Source organism: Rhamphochromis sp. 'chilingali', assembly GCF_963969265.1.
Source record: "Rhamphochromis sp. 'chilingali' genome assembly, chromosome: 2".
NCBI lineage: Eukaryota > Metazoa > Chordata > Actinopteri > Cichliformes > Cichlidae > Rhamphochromis > Rhamphochromis sp. 'chilingali'.
Genome location: NC_137930.1, coordinates 11,345,381 through 11,361,576, shown reverse-complemented (window position 1 = coordinate 11,361,576; position 16,196 = coordinate 11,345,381). Strand labels below are relative to the sequence as shown.

The window sequence follows — 16,196 nt, the reverse complement described above, 5'->3', positions numbered from 1 at the left end:
TTTGACAGATGTGATATTCGGAATATGAGCTGTTTCTTACTTTCTCTCCACTTTTCTAATTCTTCTCCTACAAGATAATTTCAAATCTGATGAAAGCCCAGTAGTTAATCTAAAAAGGGATTGCACTCTTTTGGACAGAAACCTCTTGAGGTTTCACCTAGAATATGCTGGAGCTGCTCTGCCATTTGTACAATTATTGCTCTTAATGCTCCTTTTACCTCTCTGATCACTTTGGATTGTATTTTGCACATTTGCTATAGATGTTCGATCAAGCCCTGTTACTTCTCAGTTTTCTAGCACTCGTTTTTTTAATGTTACTTAGTCTCAGCTTTGAGTGCGTGCAGTTGTTCCCTTCCACCTGGGGTACCTAGAACATGTTATTTATTCTCAGCTCATTGGATCCATGTGTCATTGCAGGTGCTTGGGTATCATCTAATTCTTCTTTTACCACACTTGGCTCATTATTTCCGTACTGTTTTCCCTCTTACATAACATTTAAAAATGTTTTAAATCAGTGCAAGGAAAGGGTTTTAGTCGTGTGAATGTGTGTTTCTCCTGTTTAGAAGAACCAAACCAGAATGGCCCAGGCCCTTCCCACAGATTGGATGATCTATGACGAGATGAGCCGAGGCCACAGGATGGTCACTGTCCGCTGTTGCACCCTTGTGACTTCTATCACTGTTGCCATATTTGGAGGTTGTTCCAGATTACACAGCTCTGCCCTCCATGAACCTGCTGTACAGAAAACTAATGGTAAGCAAGTCATAATACTACATAGCTCAGCTTGGTAATGTTAATATAAGTTTTGTGTACAATACATGCATAATATGAACAAAAATACTCTGGCCTCAGCACTTAGTTGCACCACTCTTTAACTTTATGTGGTCTCCCACTCTGTGGCTGAATTTCTGAATACTTCCCACTTTGCAATATTACTTACAGTGCATTGTAGTATATCTAGGTACTTTATTTTATACCTTTGACAAAGAGACTAAAAGCACCTGAATTCAAAGATTAAGATTGTCCACAACGTGCATGTGATTATTGTGCTGACATGCAACATGGGAAAAATATGGCAATGCCTGCTTGTTAGACCTCACTGTTTACTGACAACAATATATCTTAATTATTGGCTAAACTAATCACTTCTGGATACTTAGAACAGAAACACAACAGAAAAGCTGACCAATGAACACAACAACAAATAAACACAATAAGAAAGGAAATTATGAGTTATTCTTATATGAGCAGAGTCAAAAGCAAAGTATTTAAAGAAAAATTATCTTGAGTCAGGCCATAAAATTACGGACAAGAAGACTTAAGAAGCCAATAAGCACACATAACTTTTAATGAAATGGATGATTCGAAAACAAACCAGCCCAATAACGAACCAAAAAAAATTGCATACATCTTCAGAGACTATTACAAGGAACGATACTCTCAATCATTCATTTCAAGCGCTTTAGTTTCACTTTGAGATAGGTCATGGTTCAGGTTCTTGGGTTATTCTTTCACGACCTGACTCCTGAGTTGAATTTCCTAGAGACATGGTCTTCTTGACCATTGTTAATTTAAAAAAACAAAAAAACCTAAAATGTAGACACATTAAATCTTTTAAATGCCACATTTTATAAGCCCACACTGTGCAGAATCACAGAGTCAATGTCTTAATTTTCTTTCTTTTAGAAAATCCACTGGATGACATCAGTGACAGTGAGACAGAGGATCTATCCGAGATAAGGATAGATGACTGGCTCGGCTTTGAAATGGACAGAGAGGTGGGAACAAAGGGAACATTGCTTCCAATGCCAACTTTTTACCTTTTGGAGTCCTTTGTTATTTTCCCTATATGAAAACATCTGGGCTGTTGTCTGCCAGTGATTAAAAATCCTCTTGTTTAATCTCATAAATCATAATAAGGAGGAGGATTTTAATTGCTTTGCATTTCTCAGTCACTTTGTAAATAATTGAATTCCAAAATCTACTCAAGTTAAACCCTTTGTGAAGATGGTTCTCAGTGTCCTGAGTCATTTAGTTCTTTTTGGCCAATTACACTTAATGACTAAATTAAAGTAATAGTCTAGAGAAGACCCTCATCATGCCTTATTAGAGATATTACCTCCTTCCATCCTATTTGAGACTCCAACTAGCATTGGTCTATGGTTGCCATCTATGATTAACAGTTCTCTGAGGCAAGGCCGTGGTTTACACATTAAGTTGGCAAACTAATAAATTATTCCCTCCGAGACACAAATCCCTTTGGATATTGCATTAGGAAACCTATCTGGCGTAAAATTGCCAACTCTGCTTCTTTTTGTTCAGCTGCCAAGTCCAGTGTTTGAAATGGCGGTGTAGTGTTTTATTCCTCTCTGGGCCTTTACATGTAAAATCTCATTCCTGTTTCTTTCATTTAATGAACAGTTCTAAGCTGTGACATGTGGTCTTCGTGGCTGTATTTGTTTACATGCATACAAAGACAGTTGCCAGACTATTTATCCCAGCTTCTTACTAAACATACTGCTGCTTGCAGTCTTTGATCAAAGGCTCAGAATGTAGTTTAGCAGACGGAGCATTTCAGTTGGTGGCACAAAGGCTTTAGAACAGCCTTCCACTCTACCTACTTATAAATGACTCTGTGGGTTATTTTAACAAGCAGCTAAAACTGTTTTGTTTAACCAGATTTTTTATTGATGAAACTGTTTTTAAATTACCAGCTAACTTTATTCTGTCTTAAATTAATTTTGTATTTCTGTTGTGGCACTTTATATTCTTATTTTATCCTGTTTTGTTCCCAAGCACTGACTGCTTGTCTATAAAAGAGCTTTATACATTTTATTTACTTTGTAATTATGTTTTCTATATTCTCTGGTGTTGTTTGAATTTTGTCACATTAATATTTTGGTATAAACTATTACATACATTTCTGAATAAAGTTGTATCTTGTGGTCAGGCTGCAGGATTGCTGTCTGAACTGAGGCAGAAGTGGCAAAGCCTATTTATCAAGAGGATCCGTTGTCCTTCAAAGCCCTGGTCACAACAGGATGAGGCTGTCATTCAGACTCTGGTTTCTGTATGTCTTATTCTTCTGCTTTCCATTTACGTTTCACTTATTTGGATACACTATATTTTCTCAGTGACTGCCATTTTTAACTAACTTTCCTCAGGTGCTTGGAGCAGAGGAGCAGGCAGCAGGCCTGCAGCAGCCCACTGGCATTGGTCAGCGGCCTAGGCCCATGCCATTAGAAGAAGGAACAAGGACCTCTGTGAAAAACCCCAAAAATACTCCCCGACTTCCCACCACCTCCACCACCAATGAAAGGTTAGAGTTCAATAGCTTTTACACCGCAGTGTAATTAATGCTATTGTTGTTATTATGTCCTGTCAATCCGAAATCAATCAAAAGGACAAAAGAGTAGATATCGACAGTAGATATGTTATTATTTTGCCATCTCAATAACAGCTGATATATTAAGAAACTAAATATTTTATTCAAGAATTCAAGGGGAAATGTTTTTTACTTTCTAGTTAAAAAGGAATAAATCAAATGGTAAAGATTTCCACAATTTAGACTTTTTGAAAGCAGGATATTTTATTAAAGCGATTTAGCAGGAGCAAAGGAAAAGCTGAATCAAATAATAATAAAAACAAAACAAGAATCAAATCACTGTAATTCTACTGTGAGTATAGACAGTGGATGAATAATATAAAATTGCTGTTACAGCTGTGTGGTTGTGGATTTGAGATTTTAGTTAATATTAACATGTATACTATGTAGCCAAAAGTATTCACTCGCTCATATCATTGATTTCAGATGTTCCGGTTACTTCCATGGCCACAGGTGTATAAAATCAAGCACCTAAATGTTCCACATTCAACCATTAGATTACAGAGTGGATCAGCGGATGCTGAGGTGCATAGTGTCTCAGCAGCCGCTTTTTATATACAAAGCTTATAGTGTTCCCAAGTACTCAGTGAGTCCCCTTCTGGGTGCATGACATACCCATATGGAAAAGATATATATATATATATATATATATATATATATATATATATATATATATATATATATATATATATATATATATATATATATATATATATATATATATATATATATATATATATATATATATATATATATATATATATATATATATATATATATATATCTCTTATAAAGTTTGTATCTGTCTTGTGTGAAATTTGTATGAAAAGCATATAAGAGTGAAAACAGATATAAGATCCCTTGAAAAATTATATAATGAAACTTGTATGTTTTGGATACTTACTAAAACAATATATGAAAGTAATGCGAAAGTGGCCACTTTCATGAGTAATCACATATAAGTTTTTACTATTTCTTTTCCATATGGGATATGTCTGTACAATAGTTTATACTCCTTCCATACTTTTGCGAGCATGTCTGCGATCCATGCAACCACTGCGTTGTTAAAATACTCCCCAGCAACCATGTGAAACTCACCAATCCCCTCTTTCTAATTGTACATGTTTCAATTGTTACCAGTGAAATGATGCAGACTGTAAAAAAATTTGAAATCATAGGCTACGTTCACTGCAGGTCTTAATGCTCAATTCCAATTTTTTGATCAAATCCGATTTTTTTTTTTTTTTTTTTTTTTTGTCTGCTTGTTCACACTACAAATGTTGGAGTCAAATTTTTAAATGTTGTCATTGTGTTTCTTAAATTTGTAAGTCTTAGTTCAAACTGTAGGATCAAAGACATTCCTTTGTCTCTGACCACCTCCCCAGCTACTCAGGTGCTGGGGGAGGCTTTATTAGGCACATCCTATCTGAAAGATCTGTTTCTTGTGTGGTAAGCTTCCTGCTTTTATGACCCTTTAGGTGAGCAGGAGGTCACCTAAAGGCCCCCCCCCCCCCCCCCCCCCCCCCCCCCCCCCCACACACACACACACACACACACACACACACACATAGTGCCTTGTCTTTTAGAACCATAGGGGAGTTTTACGAGGGGAGGTGCTTGTGTAAACTGTAACTGTCATGGAAATAAATAGCTGCGAGGAGGCCGGCTTGATGAACAAGTTGGGTTGGAGACAGGTGAGGAGCGTTGAGCTCCAAGAGCCTGGTTCCAACCAAGCCTTCCCTTGCTAGCAAGTAAAAGATGTTTGTCTTGTTTTTGTCGTTAACATGATAGCTCTACCTCTGTTGTATGTAACGAGAAGTTTCTAAACTAGCCTGGCCTGTGGAAGTGCAGACCCAACATAAAATGTGACAGCAAACGCGCTCTAGTGTGAACCCTCAAAGCGGCCCGCATGCGCAAAAGAAGATGTCACACAAAACGCGCTCTGTTTAGACCCAGTCCAAACAGTATTGTTTGACTGATGGCCCTTAATATAAAGACTTGTTTCGGACTTTACGTTTCCCAATTTTGCTTTAAGTTATAAAGTTATTTTGTTATTTACATATGGCCTAATAATGATCCTTATTGCTGTTTTAGAGAGGAGCAGTGCTTCAAAGGATAGTTGGAAATTTCTGTCAGAATCTGCAGATTATACAGTACGAATAAAATGTTCACGTTTCTCCAACGTTGTCTTCCCAACAGTTTCACTAACATCTACACGGGATGGCCAGGAAGCTTTCACGATGTCTTCGAGCGCTTCTCCAGCGCTGATAATTGCCGTCCGTCTTGTGTCAGTGACGTAAAAGACAGATTTAATGCGACATGACCATTCAAACAGCAGTCATTTTGTAAAACATTAGATATGTGTTGGATTTAGTACCACATACGAAAGTGACCCAGGTCGGATTTGAAAATATTGGATTTGTGCTGTTCACACTGTCATACCATGATCGGATATGGGTCGCATAGGGTCAAAAAAGTCAGATTTGATGCGCTTTCGCCTGCAGTGTAGCCACATTATTCTTTTCGATACACCTTTTATATGTTAGTCACAGTGAGTAACATAGTTGGTCATACTGTTCCACCATTTAATCATTTTCTTTTAGGTTTTGTCTAACAACAGCTTCAGACCTACATCAAATTCAACCCCACGGCCAAGATGAGCCCTCCCTGTCCAGATATCAGTTCTCTGATCATCCGTCTTCCAGTATTTCTTCCTGCTCTGCGACGTTGGACTGTCAGTCAGATACCGTTGATCATTTCTTCTCAAGAAAGGTATGAACAGTCTGCCAAGCAGTGTTTATTTCTACACATCATGTTTTCCTAACACCTTTCAAACTCTACTGATGGATACCCAATGCATATCCTAGACCAGGGGTGTCAAACTCATTTTACATTGATCTTAAGCTGGCTAGACCAGTGAAACTTCCCTACTACTATTTAACTGTTCATGATGAAGTGAAAGAAATAGGTCAGCACAACTCTTTGGACTTAAATTGTAAGAAATAAATGTGTAAAATTACAGAAAAAGTTTTGTAATAAGTGTGTCAAGAACCGTAGTTCTAACACGCAAGCTGGACCCAGAAGCAAACACAATACGCGGGAATGCACGCAAATTAACTTTATTTCTTAACTAAAGGTGACCCGGAATAACCAAAGGGAACACGCTGTTTTAATGTTAGAACAGAAGAGACCGGGAGATAAATGATTTGGGGATGCTGCAATCAGGACCGTGGGAGGCTGCAACAGTAAGGGGAGAGAGTTACTGGAGAGCAGGGAGATAACGGCATACAACAGGGGTAGAACTATTTATCTTACAATCGGGGTCGGACCGTGGGAACCGGAGGGAGGGGTGAGTGTCCGCGGGAGAGGATTCCAGGAAGACGGAGAGGATGATAGGCGGTTTTTCTGAACTCCAGGAGGACAGGCAGGTGAAGGCTTGAACGCGGCGGACAATAACCTGAGCAAACAGTGACAGGATTAACACAGTTCATAGAAACCAGAAATTCCACATCAACCGTAGTTACCACTGAATGGTGACTGATGGACTGGCGTGGCCACCTGGGCATCCCAATCGCTCCTCAGACACCGAGCCGCGGACCAAGACAAAGTGAAAAACAGCTACTCTTCTGTTTTTCACAAAGTCACAGAGTATTTATTAGAGACATAGCTAAGCATTTAGCAATTTGGCATAATTTGTGAAAGCTGAAATTTCTTCGGTATTAAGTAGCAAAAATTTGGCTTTTTTGTTAGAAGTAATTTTTGGGCTAAAGAAAAAGTGGCTGACCAAACTTTATTGAACCAGCAGCAAAAAGAAGTTTTGTGTACAGTGCTGTCAGAGTGACGAAACCTGCAGAATCTGCGAGATTTCTGCTTTCAGCTCCTGACAGTATGTCCATATCTATTTGTGGACTCTATGTACCTTCTTGTTAATTGTTTGCTGTTTTAGCTGTTTGGTGGTTGTTGAAATGACTCTTTGAGCATCTGGCGGTACATCTTGCTAAACCAGATGTTCTGCCCCTGTACCGGAGGTGTTGGGGTTCAACAGTTTAATTGTTTATTGCTTTATTACTTTGTGTAGTATGAATGGCCACAAGGGAGGTTTTTATCTGTAGGAAAACCTGGTAAACTTATGAAAATACAGCTAAAAGTCCAACATTTCTGCTTGTGCTTGTTTGTGGTGAGCAGCAGATCAAACAAGTTAAGAGGTATAAATAGCTTGAACCACGTTTAAGCCTGTGAGACTCATTTAGACACTCACGACACCGAGCCATGGCTCTGTGCTACATGCACACATTTCTGTGCCTTATATGCCTTATATGCATCTGCTACTACTAGACAAAACACACAAGTTTTAAGGTACAAGTTTGAATCTTTTCATCCTCCACAATTCTACACTCAGCTTTCCAGATGCTGCTTATTCACATTTTTGCTCCTTCCTTCACTTTTTTTCCAACATGCTTAATTAAAATCCGGCTACCCAACTTTCTGTATACCTGGCCTGTACCACTACACTTGCTGTCTTTTTCGGCTCCGACGTACTGACGGGCCATTAATGACTGAATATGAAATTATCTTGTGGGCTTGATATAATTGTATCGCAGGCCGGATGTGGGACGTACATTTGACACCCCTGTCCTAGACTTTAAAAGTCTACTTTTGTAATTCTCTGTTCATAAAATGTATTTAAGATCTCCATTAGTGTACTTTTTTTTTTATCTTGAATTCACAAACTGACGAGTTTTGGGTTTTTTTGTTTTGTTATTTCTTTGCAGTCATTTCTCTTGTCAGTCATGTTCTATTCTATTCTTCAGTTTTCCAAGATTTAAATATTAGAGATGGACCGATCCGATATTACGTATCGGTATCGGTCCGATACTGACCTAAATTACTGGATCGGATATCGGAGAAAAATAAAAAATGTAATCCGATCCATTAAATATCACGAAAGCACCTCACAAAACTTGCAACACGCCGTAACTCACCTCAGAACGTTAGCACGTCAGAGCAGTATGCATCACGTGATAGAGCGGCTGTGGCATGTGGGACCTGTCGGTGGTCTGGATTAGAGATGGCACGATACCACTTTTTTATGTCCGATACCGATACCATAAATTTGGATATCTGCCGATACCGATATGAATCCGATATAGTGTTTTTTAATCAACAAAACTGTTTTTTAAATATCTTGCTGCATTTTGTATAAGTTCATACTCAAGTTTAAAACAACAACTACACTAAAGCTATTCTGTTATACCTGTATGCAAAAAAAAATATTTCATAGTTCAGCAATACTGATCAATCTAATAAACTTAGACCTACACCATCCTCCCTATTCTGGTATTTTAAAGAGTACTTAGCATAAATATTAAGCAACCTAACTAATAGGGTTCCAACTCCCAGCAACAACAAAAATAAAAAAATAAAAAATAGGGAACCACCCCTCACGCTCCACCTCATGATGCTTAATCGACGTAATCAACCTTAATTTGATGCAGTGTGAAAAAAAATGCACAGAAATCAATTATTTTTCAAGAAATATTAAATAGATTCAACATCTTTCTTCAACAAAATTGCAGACTGCACAGATGGTACCTTCCCAAAGGGAAAAAGTACTATAGCTTACTAGGGTATATATATTAGACTTAATAGTTACTATATACAGTAATTGACTTCTATTCATTTTACATCAAATTAAAACTTTGGGTGTCAGATAATTATTTATTAAAAGCTAGACATTTTAAATGAGAATAAGAAAGAAAAGTATGTCTTTGTGCCCCCTTTTCCCTGTTAATGCCCTATCGGCCCCCCTGGCTAAACTTTGCTAGATCCGCCCCTGCACAGTTACCAGCGTCAGCTACGTAGAAAAAGATCCTGGAGTAGAAAGTAATATTAAATACATTCTAACAATAGCTGATCAAGCTTAAACGTGCTGCTGTTGTTCAGCCGCTGTTTTACTCTTTCTGGTGCAAAGTGGGCCAAAAACAAACTAGAGAGACGGACTCGCGACAGAAAAGCCGATCAGCTGATCGTTAAGCAGTTTCATGATTGAAGTAGCAGCAGGAGAGGCAGTCGCTCCATATGTCGCTTGTTAAGCTTAACGCAGGAATTCTTTACATTCAGAGATGGACTTACACACTTGCTTTACTTCTCTCGGGGATAACTTTGTCGGAGATACAAAGTTATCCCGAGAGAAGTTAAGCTTAACAAGCGATATATGGAGCGACTGCCTCTCCTGCTGCTACTTCAATCATGAAACTGCTTAACGATCAGCTGATCGGCTTTTCTGTCGCGAGTCCGTCTCTCTAGTTTGTTTTTGGCCCACTTTGCACCAGAAAGAGTAAACCAGCGGCTGAACAACAGCAGCACGTTTAAGCTTGATCAGCTATTGTTAGAATGTATTTAATATTACTTTCTACTCGAGGATCTTTTTCTACGTAGCTGACGCTGGTAACTGGCTGGTAAGTTTAGCCAGGGGGGCCGATAGGGCATTAACAGGGAAAAGGGGGCACAAAGACATACTTTTCTTTCTTATTCTCATTTAAAATGTCTAGCTTTTAATAAATAATTATCTGACACCCAAAGTTTTAATTTGATGTAAAATGAATAGAAGTCAATTACTGTATATAGTAACTATTAAGTCTAATATATATACCCTAGTAAGCTATAGTACTTTTTCCCTTTGGGAAGGTACCATCTGTGCAGTCTGCAATTTTGTTGAAGAAAGATGTTGAATCTATTTAATATTTCTTGAAAAATAATTGATTTCTGTGCATTTTTTTTCACACTGCATCAAATTAAGGTTGATTACGTCGATTAAGCATCATGAGGTGGAGCGTGAGGGGTGGTTCCCTATTTTTTATTTTTTTATTTTTGTTGTTGCTGGGAGTTGGAACCCTATTAGTTAGGTTGCTTAATATTTATGCTAAGTACTCTTTAAAATACCAGAATAGGGAGGATGGTGTAGGTTTAAGTTTATTAGATTGATCAGTATTGCTGAACTATGAAATATTTTTTTTTTTGCATACAGGTATAACAGAATAGCTTTAGTGTAGTTGTTGTTTTAAACTTGAGTATGAACTTATACAAAATGCAGCAAGATATTTAAAAAACAGTTTTGTTGATTAAAAAACACTATATCGGATTCATATCGGTATCGGCAGATATCCAAATTTATGATATCGGTATCGGTATCGGACATAAAAAAGTGGTATCGTGCATCTCTATTAAATATTACTACAAGATACTCTGTAATAAACTGACAGAAACCTTTAAGGTTGGGTGATATGTAAAAATTTTCCAACCAACAATTGTCAGTCCAATAAGCATTAATAGACTTTTCCATGGGCTGATCAATGTAATCATGCATGGACTGATTTGCTCATTTAGAATCTGTATGTTTTGTTTGGAGGGAATATTTTACCTTCTTGTTTGTTTCAGTATTAATATAGCTACTTTTTGGATCATTTATTTATTTATGTATGTATGTATGTATTTATTTTTTTTATTTGAGATGTATTTGAGACTCCTATGTTTTCGTTTTTCATCTTATTTAATATCTTAGACAATCTTAGTCTGGTTCTTTTGTGTTGCCAGTAACAAATATTTCAACTCAGTTCAGTATGTTAACAACTTTAAAATAATTTTTCAGTACAGTGCATCTGATATGATTTGGAAACACACACAGAGCACAAACAAAATGAACTAATGAGTCTCTAAGTGTCTGCTTCCTTTTGGGGTTTTTTTTAAACACAAACAGGTGAGCTTGGCGCACGTTACAGTCATACTAACTAAATGATGGGTTATTGAGGTTGGATGGTAATGCTTGCTAATGTTTCTCTCTCCACTTTTGCAGCAGGTTGTGAAGCCTGTGTGCACTCAGCTGGCCTGCCATCAGACATTAGTCCGATACTTTATTATGAAAAGCAGCAACATCAGGAACTTGGAAATTTCTCAGCAAAAAGGCATCTGGTCTACTACACCAAGTAATGAGACCAAACTCACCAAGGCCTTTTTGGAGAATAGCGCCATCATCCTTATCTTCTCTGTTCAGGGCTCTGGACACTTCCAGGTGACACTCTGTATGCATGATCATGTGTGCCAGAGTCATGATGCTGACTGTGAAATTGCAACAGTAAAAAGAAAATCGGTTTTGAAAGACCAAACTTGTGTTTTTGTTTTCTTTTTCACAGGGCTATGCTCGCATGACGTCTGTCGTCAGTCAGGAGGAGAGCTGTCATGACTGGGGCCTCATGGAACTAGGAGGGGCTTTCAGTGTAGAATGGATACACAAAGAAAATATTCCCTTCCAGTGCACCCAGCATATCCTCAACCCATGGAATGACAACAAGAAGGTCCAGATTAGCAGGGATGGGCAGGTACATATACAGGGTGCATCACAGCACAGAAGCTCTTTCACATATTGGTACAAGCAGTTAATGTGACTGCCAGCACGAATGGTAGTGGCATACTGCTCCAGCAGAGAATGCAGTGAACAGTTAATAAACGGATCATTTGCAAACACTAAATTAGAACTAAACACAAACTCCAAAGAGTTTTAATGTTGTGTAAAATGTGAATAAAATCTGATCTCATTAAACCATTTTTGTATCCACAAAAAACACAGAAAGCATACCGAATGCTTAAACTGAGCAAATATCCCCTTTTAAAGATGAAAAAGGTGATGGTAGCAACACTTCTCAGAAAACTTGGGACATAGCCATGTTTCCTACTGTGTGCTATCCCCTCTTTTAACACCCATTAAAACTTGCAGATCTTTTGGGAGAGAACTCTAGTCCCCTTCTTGTCTAATAGAGGATCTTAGCTTTTCAGCAGTTGTGGTCCTTTCTATATACAGTTTTATGATGCACCAAATATTTTACGTTGGTTAAAAGAGACGGTGGTGGCGTTTTTGTATCATATTTACATATAGCCTCCGGCTTCTTCTTTGTATCAGAGAACTTGAACTTGATTTGTGGATGGCATGGTGAAATGCATTTATAGATGGTGATTTGTGGTAGTGTTCCTGATCCCATGCAGTTATTTCCATGATAGAATCATGCCAGTTTTCTAAAAGTAGCTGTAGATAATATTACATCTGTGAGATGATTATTGGTAATTTTTTCTCTAATGATAAAAATTTTATTTGTGAAGAAGTTCATGAAGTCATTACTAGTTAACGTTAAAGGGATGGTTGGCTCAATAGAGCTCTGACTTTGTCAGCCTGGCTACAGTGCTGAAGAGAAATCTGGGGTTGTTCTAATTTTCTTCAATCAGTGATGAATAGTAAGATGTTCTGGCTTTGCAGAGGGCTTTTTTTATAAAGCAACAAACTATTTCTCCAGGCTAAATGATGATCTTCTAAATTTGTGACACGCCATTTCCTCTCCAGATTACGAGTCATCTGCTTTAGGCTACGTGTTTGAGAATTATACCACAGAATCAGGTACTTCTTATTTGAGGCCTTATGTTTTCACCAGAGCTACAGTATCCAGAGTCATACGTAGTGAGGAGGTAAAATTATTAACAAGATAATCGACCTCTGTTGGAGTAGCATTCAGGTAGCTGCTCTGCTCTGTGTTGGTACAGGGCATTGAAGATGATAACAGTGGGTGGATTATATTCATTCTAGTTCTTGATGGGGTTGAGGTTAGTAGGTTAGTACTTCCAATACCAAACGTATGAATTTGACCTTCAGCACCGGGCCACAGTGTTGTTGGAATAAAAAAGGCAAAGCGCCAAGCCAAGCCCATGATAAATCTGTGCTTTCATATTTATCCCAAATCCTGACCCTATTATAAAACTTTCTTCCCCAGAAAAAATGGATACTGGATATACTGGAAAAAAATTTTTTTTTGTCTTTTTCAGACCATTCTCTGCAAACCCTAGAGAAATCCCAGTAGATGAGCAGTTTTTGAAATACTGTTATGCATATTATTATTGACAGTTTTGTAGACTGTTGTCAACAAGGCAGAGAGAAAGACTCGCTCTCTGAGTTTGTTTCAGGCTTTGGTCTTGGTTGTGGTCACAGTGGAAAATCCGGATTCACACAGATATGTAGTTGTGAATGGGAGGAATTTCACAGCTCTCAGTGCCAGACATCCTTTGAGACAGCAATCCAAAAGGAGCCCAGGTCCAGTTTGCCCCACTGCAACTTTAAAGTGCTATCGGTGGAAACTTCCAGAAGATGGGATTAGAGATGTGAGGGCAAAGCGACATCACTTTGAGTGGGATCTGCAGAAAATAGGAAATATTCATCAAATTTCTCTGTCAGTTGTGAAAGGTGTTACAGACAGAATCACTGATCTTCACTTGAGGGGAGTTTTCCAAGATGAGAGATAAAAGTGAAAACATGTCCATCCTCTTTTCCTGGGCCCTCTTAGTCAATAAAGCAATTTTCCCCTTGAAAGCTTCAACTTTGTCTGCAACAAAAAACATGTTGCTGTTTCTCCCTTGAAGTGAGATGTTCAGCTGGTTCAGCAGTGAAAAAATGTCACAGAGGTAGGCAAGCTTGGCTTAATAATGTGCAAGAGCAGATTTTCTTTCTCTGTGAGAAAAGAGAAGACCTCGTTCCTCAGTTCAAATAAATGCTTGAGGACCAGTCCTCTTGAAAGCCAGCTTACCTCACTCTGGTAGAGCAGCTGGACCTGACCTGCTTCCATGTCCTCACAAAGCTTGGTAAAACATCTGTAGTTATTTTTAATGAATTTGATAGTTTACATCCATCACCTCGTGGAACTCAAGTGACATCTTTTTTGCTACAAGGATTTCACAGTAGAGAAAACAGTGGGTCCATTTCGCTTCTGGTGCACAATCAAAGATCTGCCTAATGATGCCTGCCAGTCTTTGAAGCTTCATCATTAGCGCACACCCCAACACAGTTCTGCCAGTTCAGATCGTTCTCAGTGAAGTAGTTGTCAATGCAGCGGAAACATTCCTGAGCCGTGGCTCGTGTTGGTAGCTCTCCACAAAACAGCATGTCTTCTGCTGTCCCAGCGATAACAAACTGAAACCAGCAATAATGCACCATTCGTGACATCAGTGAACTACTTTTTATTCTTTCTAGAAGCTGATGCTGTATGTCTAAGGCCATGTCCATGATATGGTGGCTTGCAGTGTTGTTTGAGAGTAGGATGGTCAGTACCTTTTTTGCAGCAGCCTCTCCGATCATTTCATGAAACATATGTACAGGGGCAGGCAAAATCAACTCTTCCACTATAGTGAAAGACTTTTTACTCTGTGACACAAGTCTGGATACAAGGTAGCTAGATTTTAAAGCACATTTAGAGTTACCAGTCAGTGACACAATAGACAGTTCCTGCATCTGTTGTCCATTTTTCTTTTCCCTTGAAATATTCCGCTGGTTTTCTTGCGAGTGTGGGATGTTTGGTTTCGAGATGCCGTTTTAATTTCAAAGGCTTTAGTGCTTCGTTGGATAGCATTAGTCCACACTCCACACATTGGGCTCTTGGGTCTGCTTCTTTTCTTTTCCGTTCACAAACCCATATTCAGGAAGTCAGGGTTGTACTTGCACAAAATTTTTGCGGGGGGGGGGGTTGTCACTTTTATCTTCATTTTTGCATTTTAAGAACTACTCCATATATTTTGCTGACGGCAGGCAGGGTGTCTTCTTCTGCTTGCTTATTGAGGCTGATTAAACAACTCTCACCAAGCCGGGAGAAGCTGTATTGTAACTGAGATTTTCATGGATAACAGTAGTCCCTGGTGTCTTCAATTAATAACTAATGATGTCCCACGGCCCACAGGTGTAAAACAAAAAAGGTGTTTTGCGCCCCTCAAGGCATGGCTCACCGATGGTTAAAAATCACTGGTGTAAGGTATATTCCTCAACCAGGCAACAATCAAAATACATTTTAATAACCTCACACAAAAGATTAAAATGTTCTGCTATACATATTGTTACAAACTGGGACTGAAAGCTGATCCTTTTTTTAATTATTGTTATTATTAGACACATTTTTCATAAATATATAATAATTTGATTATGCATTTGATTTGTTTTGAACTTTTCTGCCATTTTTTTTTCTAATGTAGGAATTGGAGCCACAAGCTGGAAGCCAGCTGCTGTTGTTATGGGAGAATTAATTCTGGGAGTCAAGTTAAATGAGAGGTAGCAGCCAAAAACCTCTCTCCATACTCCACACTCATTAAGTTTTGTTTTTATATCTCCTCATACCTGTTGTTATATCTGCATAAATTAAATCTTTTACTTATTACACGCATTATTTCTGTTTTACCTTCAGTGGTACACTGTTCTACTAGCTAAGGCTACGTAGCAGGAGCATGGAAGAAGGGCTGACTAATTGTAATTTTTTTTCCCTTGTTAATACACAAGTTCAGTTTTAGAATGTATTCAAAAGGGTACAGTGTTGTGTTAATGAACTGTTTGTTCAGAATAAAATATCTGATGCTTTAAAAAACTTACTAAACAGGGTTTTTAAATGTCTGACAAGAAAATGAATGAAAGAAAAATGCTTGTACTATGTTTGTAATATGTATGTACGTTACTGTTTTCATCATACATTTTATTGTGAAATTGTGATGTTCAGTTAGTTTGAATTACAGAGTTTTGACAGGGTCAAATGTTTACACTGTGTCCCATTTATAGCAAATAAACAGTGATTATTTCTTGTTGCCAACTTGCTGTAGTGCCTCATGCTTGGTATCATCAGGTCTTTAACCCATCAGCAAAATCAGTACGTTCTCTTTTGTTAAAGGAATATATATGTACACACACACACACACACACACACACACACACACACACACACACACACACACACACACACACACA

At 38.2% G+C, this 16,196-nt stretch overlaps 1 protein-coding gene across 5 annotated transcripts in view; it reads left to right on the top strand.

Moving 5' to 3' along the window:
• Nucleotides 1–16,196, top strand: part of ythdc2 (YTH domain containing 2) — a 42,902-nt gene extending 26,706 nt beyond the window's left edge. For 3 of the 5 annotated variants that reach the window (XM_080875017.1, XM_080875013.1, XM_080875014.1), the window contains exons 24-31: nucleotides 564–753; nucleotides 1,687–1,778; nucleotides 2,951–3,070; nucleotides 3,165–3,319; nucleotides 5,989–6,157; nucleotides 11,238–11,453; nucleotides 11,575–11,760; nucleotides 15,437–16,196. In XM_080875017.1, coding sequence (XP_080731143.1) covers nucleotides 564–753; nucleotides 1,687–1,778; nucleotides 2,951–3,070; nucleotides 3,165–3,319; nucleotides 5,989–6,157; nucleotides 11,238–11,453; nucleotides 11,575–11,760; nucleotides 15,437–15,487 — 1,179 coding nt within the window. In that variant the 3' untranslated portion in view covers nucleotides 15,488–16,196. The remainder of the gene's footprint in view (nucleotides 1–563; nucleotides 754–1,686; nucleotides 1,779–2,950; nucleotides 3,071–3,164; nucleotides 3,320–5,988; nucleotides 6,158–11,237; nucleotides 11,454–11,574; nucleotides 11,761–15,436) is intronic. The other 2 variants (XM_080875016.1, XM_080875015.1) reach the window with 2 other exon arrangements.